At 43.1% G+C, this 11564-nt stretch overlaps 1 protein-coding gene across 1 annotated transcript in view; it reads right to left on the bottom strand.

Moving 5' to 3' along the window:
- The window catches only part of Setbp1 (SET binding protein 1), a 358524-nt gene that overhangs the window by 95024 nt on the left and 251936 nt on the right, over positions 1 to 11564 (bottom strand). The window contains exon 4 of the mRNA XM_005373166.1: positions 7550 to 11012. Within this exon, the coding sequence (XP_005373223.1) occupies positions 7550 to 11012 (3463 nt within the window). The remainder of the gene's footprint in view (positions 1 to 7549; positions 11013 to 11564) is intronic.

Genomic DNA, 11564 nt, shown 5'->3' with positions numbered 1-11564 from the left:
TAGGAAATCGGCAAGGTTTGTAGATATTGCATATTATTATCTTCAAAGTAGATGTTCAGATTACCAGATATAGACATGCAAAATTGATCAGAAAATTATTAACTGTTGCTTTCAATAAACAAATAGAAATTAGTAGTACAATTACCTTAGCTATATTTGTGTGTGTGTGTGTGTGTGTGTGTGTATATATATATATATATATTTCCCTTCCTTCTTTCTTTCTTTTTTCCCTCATGCCAGTTCTTTCCTATTAAGCAGTTTCTTTCCCTTTCACAATATCCTGCACCTTTCAGTTTTATTTACTCTTTCAGGTTCTTACACTAGTGAGACAATATGATGTTTACCTATGCAAGTCTGATATATTTCATTTATGAATATGGTCTCTAGTTGCATCCATTCACCTATAAAAGCCTCAAGTTTATCTTTCTCTGTGACTTTCTTATGACTGTTTTAGGTGGCTTTATAGTACTGTGAATTGTAGTTGGTTTCATTTAGATTATAAGGGAACCTCTTAGATTATAACCTCTTTGCTGGCAAAAACATTGAGTTGCTTATTTTTAATTCTTTCCAGAACTGCACTAAAACTTACAGTACATTGTTGGCAGTGAGTAAATGATTTAAAATTTTTCTCTTGTCTTTGTCATTTTTCCTTGAATTTAGTCAATTTTCATTGAGTTATATAGAGGCTCAAGGCTAGACTACAATCTTAGCAAGTATTCTCATTACTTGTTCGGTTACAGAGTGAAGAGATGGTTTCCTACCAAAAGTGCTTTCCTTATCTCTGCCTAGTGACAGGCCATGCTTTGAAAAGCATGCTGTACTGATTTTTCCAGCCAAGCAAGGCTCCAGGTTGTATCAGAGCCACATCTGTGGAAACTGTATCGTCTCTACACCCACATGTGAATCTGCATAATTTCCTAACCTCACAGGGGTATAAATAAAAACTTCTAACTGGACAGGGGACATTTTTGCCAGCTGCGGGAAGATAAATGGCCCAGAGACTTCATGCTGCAAAGGTGGAACTGCTCTATTTCTGATGTCAATGTTGCAAAAACAATGCTGTGAGTCTTAAGTTGTCTTTTTTTGTAATATTTGTTGCCAGAAAGTTACGGGTTACAAAATTTAATTTGATTAATTCTTAGTTTGCTAAAAGAAACCTTAGGAGGAACCCTGAGAGACTCAATAAAATAAGTGTGTGCAACTGTGAAGACACAAAAGGGACAAAAAATGACTTCAATCACAGCCCAGGAAGAGCATTTCCCGCCCCAAACATGGGTCCCCTGAGACAGTCTAGAAACCAAATTACTGTGAAAGAGATGCTCACCTTTTACAACTGCTCATGGCAAGGAAACACACAGAGTCTACCATCTCTCCCATGACTCACCTTTCTGCTTTTTAAAAAATTGTCCCTCTCTCTCTTTTCCTTTCTCTCTCTGATGTTAAGCTTCCCAGCCTAAGCTCTTCAACCAACTAGATGAACCACTTGACCTTCTTAAGCCTCAGAGAGCAAAATGAGGTGTTTATTCTACATTACTAAAATTCTTTTAATTCTGACTATAAATGCAAGCACGTGCTCTCTCAGCCTCAAAACAATTGTTTATATTAGTGCCCTAACCTGTGCATTTTTGAAATGATGATTGTGGTTTCAGTCTACATAAGCAGCAAGCCAATGTGTTGGCAGGAGTCAGGTTTTGAGGAGAGTCAACATTTTTAAAAGTGAGACTGACTGAGTAAACTGGCTGGAGCTGGTGATGCAAGGGGTAAGACCTACAGCTTAATACAGACCAGCAAAGTTTAGAAACCTCATTAACACCTTTTATTTTTTTGGCTTTGTGGCTAATGGCTTGAATATTTTCTTCCTGAGTACCTATTCTGAGTGTATTTGTGTTCATATTCAAATTACATTGTATGCATTTAAATTTAAGACTTTTAAAATCATAAACTATTAGGTATGGTCATGTTATTTTTGTCAGTTTATTTGTTAGCAATTTATTTATTATTATTAATATCATAGTGTATTTATTATTTGCCATAGTCTCACATGAGAAACTGCGAGGCAAAACAAAACAAACAAGGGGAAGAGAAAGAAAGAAGGAGAGAGAGAGAAACAAAGAAGAAGAGAAAAGAAAGAGGAAAAGAAAAGAAAAAAGGAAAGGAAAGGTGAAAAGGAAAGGAAAGGAGAGGAGAGGAGAGGAGAGGAGAGGGGAGGGAAGGGAAGGGAAGGAAAGCAAAGGAAAGCAAAGGAAAGGAAAGGAAAGGAAAGGAAAGGAAAGGAAAGCAAAGGAAAGGAAAGGAAAGGAAAGGAAAGGAAAGGAAAGGAAAGGAAAGGAAAGGAAAGGAAAGGAAAGGAAAGGAAAGGAAAAGAGATCTTGGATAGGAGGTAAAACATGGACAGGTGCTCATTATTCCATTTGAACTATACAGAAGCCCGTTACCCACTTAATCTTTTATCTCTTCCTGCAGGAGGACCCAGAGTTTTACTTGAGTTAAAGTTACACAGACTACTTTTCAGATTTCCAATTATTACCTTCTTTTCTTCCAGTCTTAATTTTCTCCTCCCATGAGTCCTTTTTGTCCTTTATTCCAGTTTTAGAAAACTTCCCTCACATGGTGTGTGTGTGTGTGTGTGTGTGTGTGTGTGTGTGTATGTGTGTGTGAAGATTTCAGAACTTTTCACCAATGTGGCTAATACCCTCCCCCGGATGAGTGCTTGGAGGAGTTCTGTGTATTACTTTTGGCTTGGGTATTCTTTTCCTGCTGTTGAGTGACAGCAGAGACTGCCTCCCAAAATGCTACTCAGTGCTGATAAGAGGAACTGGCAAAGGGCAACACAGAAGCTGCAAGAAGAGATGGAGTGGGTCAGGCTCAAGGGAGTCCAGCTTCCTACATGGCAGTATTCTGATATGTGGAAGGTGAGCTCAGGATTATTTTCAGCATCCATCAATATGAGGCAAATACTTGACATCTGGGGACTAGGGCAGGCTTTCTGCCTAACAGTGGCATTGACTAAGAAGTAACACATGTAAACTGATTCTTCTCATTGTCTTCCCTTTACCTGGACAGCAGTGTTGTGATGTTTCAGTACCTGTATAATTTTAGATTATAGTCTACAAAGACTGTTTCCAAATAGTCTGAAAAGGAAGGACATCTCTCGGGGTGTAGACTACTTTCACCTGTGGGAACTTGACTAGGAGAGCAAATGGCATCATTCTGACTGTATCTTGTCAACTCTAGACAGGTTTGCTCTTCTGGGAATCGGCTGCAGGTGCAAGAGATAGCGATGTCTGGTGACAGAGAGGCTCAAGTGGGGCTGATAAAGCTTCTTCCAATTCTGAGATTGCACCTTCCCACTATTTATGCATTTTTTGGCCCCAGGCAAGCATTTTTATAAATGGAGATTTAGCAGATGGTATGCATTCAGAAAACAGGCCAAAAGAGCCAATGCCTTCTGAAACCAAAGAAGCAGAAGGAAAAAGATACAGAAAAACGGTAAGGCGTCTGTACAACTTCTAGCTCTTGGTTTGTTGTGAGAGAGCTAACAAGACAATGCAGCCATCTGCTGGGCTCAGAGATGGAGAATGAAGGATATTCCAAGCCAGGAAGAGGAAATGGAGTGTGCAACTGCTGCCATTGCTAAATGGGCTCTCTAATTCCTCTCTCCATAATGGTAATGACTTACATTTATATGGCACCTTTCATCAGCTCTGATCTCAGGGAGCGCTCAAAGCCCTTTTTCCATTCAGCTCCTAAATCTGGTCTTCAGCAGGCTAAAGGATGACATCTATATGTGTGATATATCTATTTTGTAGAAGAACAGTTAATGTGAAATAAGACATGCAGATGCTAAAGAAATGATTCCAGAGTGGCAAAGGAAAAGGTAGAGGAGAAAAGCTGTGAGAAGTGCAGAGGCATATTTCTAATCATGGCCCTCAGTATCATCCAGCTCAGCCAGAACTTCTGCTGTAATATAAAGTTTCTGGAAGCTCTTAACATTTCCAGTAACTGAAGCCACATCTCATCTGCTTGATATCTTCTCATGCAGCTTCACATTTTTTGGAGTGTATCACTTTAAAGTGAATGCTCTTCACAAAGTATTGACAAACTCTGACACTGGGTTACAAGTGCTGCTAAAGACATTTTCCCCGATGCTTTGGGGTTCAGCAATAGAAAGGGGATTTGACTTGGGGTATATAAACATGAAGAGGCCAAACCTTGGAAGAGAGGGGAATGTTAGTGAATGTGGTTAAGATAGTCAACAAGATGAACAAAGACATCATGTATAACACTATAGATATAGAAACCACTGGATATTATGATTCATTAATGTGTTGGGGAAAGAATAAACAACATAACACAGAGACTGGTACAAAGCAGTGGTAAAAATAACTCAGACAGTTGGATTTCAGTAAGGAGAGAGGTGAAAAACTGGTCTGTGAAGATATTTCTCAGCTGAAATTTAGGAAATCTGGGCCATAAGGATTCTTGGCCATTGGCTGGGATTAAGTCAAAGCATGCCTTTTTTAACCTCATTTCTCCTGCAAGCATCAAGCAAAGGTATATGTGAACTATAAATGAATTTCCTGTTAAGACCTGGACCCTACCCCCAGGATGTCTTATTATATAGACAAAAAATTCCTCAAATCCCAAGAAAATCTAAACTCTAAAAATACTTCCAGTCCCAAATATTTCAGAGATGGTATACTCTACCCCACACACACCTTAAGGGAAGACACATCCTCAGAGGACAGACGGACTTGTACAGGAAGGGCAAGGGTGACCCAGGGGTGCACTGGGCGAGGGACCAGAACCTGTGTTCTGAACTTGTTTCAGTAAGCAGTTGGGCGGTGTACAATTGAGCTTCAGCCCAGTGAGTAAAACCTTGGGCTTGGCAGAATCAAACGATACAGCTTCCTTAAACCTGGGCAGGTCCTTTGATCTCTTTGACTCTCAGTGTCCTGATTTGTAATACTGTAATGAAAGTACAAGCTGAGAATCTATAAGCTGAAGATTTGAGATCTGAATTGCTCTAAAATTCAAAACTGTTTGAGTGTTGATGTGCCACAAGAAGTAGGAAATTCTATACCATGAATAAACTTTGTGTAGTGTACAAAGTTATTAAAATACTGCTTAAAGCTCCCATCAAGCAAAGGTATATGTGAACTATAAATGAATTTCCTGTTAAGACCTGGACCCTACCCCCAGGATGTCTTATTATATAGACAAAAAATTCCTCAAATCCCAAGAAAATCTAAACTCTAAAAATACTTCCGGTCCCAAATATTTCAGAGATGGTATACTCTACCCCATCTCTGTATTACAAGATTTCAGGAAGGTTGTTATGAAAGAGTGGGTATAAAATAGCTTCAAGGACTAAGGCACTGCCTACATGAGGTCTGGCCCTATAACTCACATAACCCAGGCACAGATAGTACCCTAAACAACAGGAATGCCGTGCACGAGGCCACACAGGGAGTTTGCAACAGAACCATGCTTACTATCCATCCTTTAGACTGAATTCAGCTTTCTTTCACACAGTTGTGCTGTCACAGTATCTATTCCTTTCCCCTCTGGCTGAAGATCAAATGAGAGATGGGGGGGAAAGTCGGGGGAATGCTGAATAAAATCAAGCATCATGTAAACGCAAACACAGAAAAGCAATATGGCTAGACTGTGGCCCCTCTTAGAGCCTCTCATTGACTGACATGAACCTCAACTGGGAAACTCTGGGAATGAAATTAGCACCCACCAAAACTGGCCACAGAACAATTATAAGAGCAACCAATAAGACTGTTGAGGAACTTAATGTGCAACAGCGGTTGGTTTTAGCTTCTGACATTTGCTCCTCAGTTCTATGAAGTTAACATTCTTGCTTGCAGGTTCTTGGCAATAACCTTCCACTATTATTTTCTAACTAAATAATGCCCAGAATATAAAAAAAATAAGAACACTCTCTGTCCATAACCAGTTTAGGTCTTGTAGGTCAGTTTCATTGTGCTGATAAAGATTGTTAGGGTTTCTCATGTGCAAGTTTACCCCTAGTTCAAGTGGGCTTAATCTGGGCTCTGCACCAAATCAAACACCTTTCATAAATTCTGTGGATGAGAAATGGCAAAACCACATCCACTTTGGGCAGGCATCAAGTGCGGACCATTTAGCCAAAGCAAGAGACACGACTGCTAATTGGCCTCTTCATTAACGAAGAACATCTACCACCACCACAACTCACAAGCAAGCGGCAATCTGGGGTGATTTTTAAGTGGTTTCTAACTCATGATCATATTTCTTCCTGAAATCTGCTGGCCTAGAAAATATCTTTCATTTCTCATGAGCAGACTGCTCTTACCTTCCCTAATTATGGACTCCCTGGGAAGAGAGAAGACAGGGAGGGATATACAGCATAAGCAGAGGTGAACCACTCTAACCAAATCTTAAAAATAGATGATTAGTCCTTTAAAATTGGGCTTTGATCAGGAAGTTTTATACTATTTGGGTCAAGGACAACACAAAATATTCCTTTAGCTTCTTCGACTTGTAAAAATGGATTTTCTTTTTCTTTTTCTTTTTCTTTTTTTTTTTTTAACCATTTTCTTAGTAAATATCTGGTCTGTTCTCCTGTAAAAGTCTTATCTTTATGCTGCATGGCCAGGGTCACAGGGATCCTTTTGCCAAGGGTGAGGCTCCCATGGATGGCCAGGAAGGATCTGGGTGGGTGGGAAGTTTAGCAGAAGAATTCTGCCAGCAACTGACAAAGGTGGGGAGAGTCTTTCTAACAGCGATGTACACTTCAGTTTGAGAGCAGTGAGCAAAGTCTCCATTCAGTAGACATGCTAAGTAAGACACATGGAAAGGTTCTGTGGACGTGGGAAGCACATAACATTCTTAGACAGATTCCTTCCTCTTGTTGTGGGGAAATGACAAGTGTGTAAATGCAGTCAAGGCTTTACTTTGGGTGTCTGAGCATGGCAGCTTTTTAAATGCCTATGGATCAAGAAAGGGCAACATGACCCAGGCTGTGTCTCTCAGATCACTTACACGTCAGGATTTACCGGTCATCTTATTGGGTCCAGTCAGTCTGCAGGAGATTTCTCACCTAGGATGGGTGACTCCTGGAGACAGCATGTCACATAAACTAGATTTTTTTCCTTGTCCAGTTTTGTCATTCTTGGAGTCCTTTTGGTATTTCTAATAAATTTTACAGGCTTTGCCAGCTTGCAAACTGTACCATATAGTCAGGGCTTAAGAGCCTAAGAAGAACATTTCCTATAAAGAAGTAGGCATGGTTGTAACTTAGGCAGTTATTGGGAGCTGCCTCTGGGTCCACAGTTTCCTAGGCAAAGGCTACAGGCTGGTGGAAAGACAGTAAATACAAAGTAAGCAATGTACAAAATGCACAGCAAACCCAAATGTGCACGGACACCAGTTATAATTTAGTTCCTACCTCTTTGCAAACTAGTAACTGCAATGTGCCAAAGGTAGCTGGCATCTGAAATTCAAAGCTTAGCAATTAAATAACTAGGTAGTCAGAGTCGGAAGGAAAACTTCTCCTTACCTGGAGATATAGAAGAGTCATAGGAACTTCTCTCCTTGCGGTTCATCTTGAAGGCTTGGATGTCCTTTTCCCTGTATGTCCCAAAGCCTTCAAAGCTTCTCCTTTTACTCCCACTCATGTCACTGTCCCACTTGTCACTGGAAGGGTTCATTTCACTGAACATGTCCAAGCTCTCAGATCTTGTGCTGCCACTGTCTCCGCCACTGCCAGAGTACCTTTTAGGGCATGAGTCCGCAGGTTCACTACTCAAGTCACCTTTATCCTTGGCCTGCGTCCAGTGCTGGGCATCTGAAAGTGACAGTGTAGACAAGGTGTCCACCTCAAAGTTGTTCTTGGAGGCCTTGTGGCCAGCTTCACTGTGCTGGTGCTTTTGTTTCTCCTTATGCTTGGTCTTCTCACTCACCAGTGGGAGCTCTTTGTCTGCACCACTCAACCGCTCGCTCAGCAGGTGGCTGGAGAAGCCTGTGGCTTTGCTTGCAAAGAGACCGCTCAGGTTGTCATGGGTCCCCAGGATCCGGTCTTCCTTGTGCTTATGCTTATGTTTGTGTTTCCTCTTGTGGAGCCGACCGCCGGAAAGAGCGGCACTGCCCACCTTAGGAGGGTTCAGTGAAGGCTGTATGTCACTGAGGCCCATGCCAACTGGTCCCTGCAGGTGTACACCATGCTTTGCTTTATGCTTCGTTGCCCCAGACATCTTCACGTGGGAGCTTGTGTGGAACTGAGGTGGTGGCACCGTTGGCCTCATGAACGGGGAAGCTGCTCCGAGCGTGTGCGATAGATACAGAGGAGCGGGGTACTGACCGTAGTAACCCAGGTTCATCATAGGCATTGATGTGTAAGGCATTCCATAGGCTGCATAGTAACTTCCACTGGGAATAGGGTAGCTGAACCCTTGTAAAAAAGGCACCTTTGTCATGGTGTCATTGGTTTTTGCAGGCCTACCACGCTTCTTCTTTGACTTCAAGTCTGAAGTCCTACGAAGATAGAGCAACGGGTCATACTGGATATATGGCACCGGGTAATAGTGATCAAAATTAATCCGGAAAATGCTGGGATATGGATTCTCATGGTAAAAGGTGTAACTCCGGTGGGAGATCCTGAATACTTGGAATTTGGTGATGAGTTCTTCCAGCTCAGCCAGAAACTGGAGATCATCACGGTTTTGCAGGCTTTTCCTTTTCCTCTTGTGCTTTGGCTTCTTGAGGCTTTCGTGAGCCAGGAAGGTGTCCACAATGAGATGCTTCTGCCGGTGGCCATGCCGGTTCTTTGTGCTGGTGTCAGATGGAATGGCCTCAGGGTTGTCCAAGGAGCAGAAATCAAAAGAGTACCTCCGTCGGGATTCTGAACTCTTCTCTGCTTGGTCAGACGTGCTGTTGTTGTCTGTCCCGATGCCACTGTCGCTTGGGATGGTCTCCTCACTGTGGGACTCACTCACAGGGGACAATGTGATTTCCTTTAGTGAGCCTATCTCACACAGGTGTGAAGGGGAGTTGGCCATTAGCCTGGGTGGAGACAGTTTCCAGGTTCCGCTGTGAATTCCCTTCTGGGTTTTGGTTGGAAGAGCACTGATGGGCTGGAGGTTTGGCATAGTTTTCAACTCTGAAAAACTGGTTTCAGTGCTGGCAGGGCTCAGGTTGCCAGTGGACCCACCCAACTGTGTGGAGAGTGGGTGCATAGCTGCTGGTGAGGACGCCACAAGTGACTGGAAGTTGGAAGGCACGGCTGGAACATCCGGCTGGCTAGAGACAGGCCTGGGGTGCTTGATGGCTGTTTTGGGTTCTTCAGATGGGGGTGGCAGCTCTGTTCTTGGCTTCCTGCCCCTCTTCTTGCCAATGTAGATGGTCCCCCTCTTGCTCACATTAATCTGCTTGCCCAGTTTGCTTTCAATTGCAGCTGCCCCAGGGCTGGTCTCTGGGGGAGCTTTGGCTTTCAGGGCAATGTTGCTGGAGCAGGACAAGATCTGGTTCAAGATGTTTTTTCTCTTGAGTGTCTTCATCTTATTGATAGTTTTGATGGTCTTCTTATCCAACACACCAAGCTTTCCAACCTTTTTATGAAATTTCATCTCACTCATGGGTTTGTCTTCTCCTGGCACCAACTGGGCCAACTTAGCTAAGTTGCGTCGCCTCTTTCTTTTCTTGGTGCCAGGGAACTCTCGGCTGATGGGACTGACTGGGCTGGTAGAAGTACCCTCGTGAATTGTCTCCACTGTGAGCAAAGGCTGCTTCTTTGGTCGCCCCCGCTTCTTTTTGACTGGTGTGATCACAGTAAGACTGTCGGTGTTGGTGTACAGAGGGCTGGATGGGGTGATAGGGTAAGCAGACGGGGGCTCCACCATCAGTTTGTCAGAGGTGGCCATGACTGCCTCTCGAAGCATACTTGTGGGTTTTGGTTTGCTGCAGGTCCACCTCCGTTTTGCAGCAAATTTTGGATGCTGGATTTCGGGTAGCTTTCTTGATGGGGAGTGGTCTGTGCACGTGGCAGACGTCATGACCATGGGTGGTTTCCGCTGCTTGGACATTCCTCCTGGGATGATTTTCTCTGCATTTCCACCAGTTTCAAGGCTAACTGAGGGGGACTCATTCTCTATCATTTTGCTCAACTTAGGGACACGGGAGTCTTTCTTACTTCCCTCTGAGTTGGAAAGTATCCTGTTAACGACTTCACTGCTCATGGAGATTCCAGAAGCCAGTGCTTTCTCTGGGATGATCTTTTCCACCACTGCTTTAATGGACTGTCTCTTTTTCCTCTTATGGCTGGCTGGATCTAGAGAGGGTGCCTTGATGGGGATAGTAATCCTGACATGACTAGAGTCAGTTTCAAGATTACTGACAGAACTCACATTCTGCTTGGCTGGCGATGCCTCCTGGGCATTATCTGCAGAGTAACCCTCTCTTTTCCCTTCTGTGTTTTCAAATGCTTTCTGGGCACTCTTGACCCAGTCCAGGTCTGGGTTTGGTACGGTTTGACTTATCACATCCTTCTTACTCGACTTTTTCTTGCTGCCTGTAGTAGTAGGTGGTTCTGGGGGTTCCTTTGTACCTCCTCCTTCTTGATCTACCAAGGTTTGGAGACCACTGCACTCACAAGAGCTGCTAGGAGGGGCTGGGGAGCTGCGGTTGCTTGGGGATGGAACCACAGCTCCCAAAAGCAGATCTTTACTGTTGTTAGACAACTGGCTCCATGTGCTCCCTGCACTGCCTTTCTTACCCTGGGCCTTTGCAAAGGAAGCCATGGGCTCAAGAGCTGGGATCTTGCTGGTGCTTGCAGTTTCTTGGCCAGACTCTGGACTGCTGAAGCAATTCTGAGTGGAGGGTCCACTGTCAGAGCTGGTGGACCAGTCCATGTGGTTCTGGCTGCTGCTTTTTTGCTGGTGCTTTGGTTTTAAGGTGTCACTGGTGAAGTCCTGTGGGAGGCCTGGATCATAATGGAGAGTTGGGTGTTTCTGGGGCCTCTCATAAGCCTAAGGGTAGGTAAAGTGGAGAGAGAGAGAGAGAGAGAGAGAGAAAGAAACATAATGAGGAGCATGCTGGAGCTACTTAACATTTAATATCAAAAAGCTTAATTATTTGAAAGTTGGAAACAAATGACTATTTTAACAGCCACCTTTAATCCCAAAATGCTTCACAGAGGTTTTCTCACTTGTTATAGTAAAGATATATATTGCACTGGTTTTGAACATTAATATGGATACTTTATTTCATTGCTCTCTTTCCCCTCTAAATAATAAGAAACGTGACCTATCATGGTTTAATGCAATCTGCAAATAAGAACCGCTTAGAAAGAAATGGGGTAGCGAAAAGTTTCTGAGCTCAACGACTATTTTTCACGAGGAAGAAGCTGAAAGTTGAACAATGGAGACTCTTTCGTCTTTCCTAGGCGGCAGAGCCAAAGAGAGTTTCTAAACTTCCTCACTCCCAGTGGTTTCTTTCTTTCTTTCTTTCTTTCTTTCTTTCTTTCTTTCTTTCTTTCTTTCTTTCTTTCTTTCTTTCTTTCTTTCTTTTTCTTTCTTTCT

The sequence above is a fragment of the Chinchilla lanigera genome, unplaced genomic scaffold, assembly GCF_000276665.1.
Source record: "Chinchilla lanigera isolate Chin_1 unplaced genomic scaffold, ChiLan1.0 scaffold00001, whole genome shotgun sequence".
NCBI lineage: Eukaryota > Metazoa > Chordata > Mammalia > Rodentia > Chinchillidae > Chinchilla > Chinchilla lanigera.
Note: the sequence above shows the minus strand (reverse complement) of the source record. Positions and strands in the feature narration are given on the sequence as shown.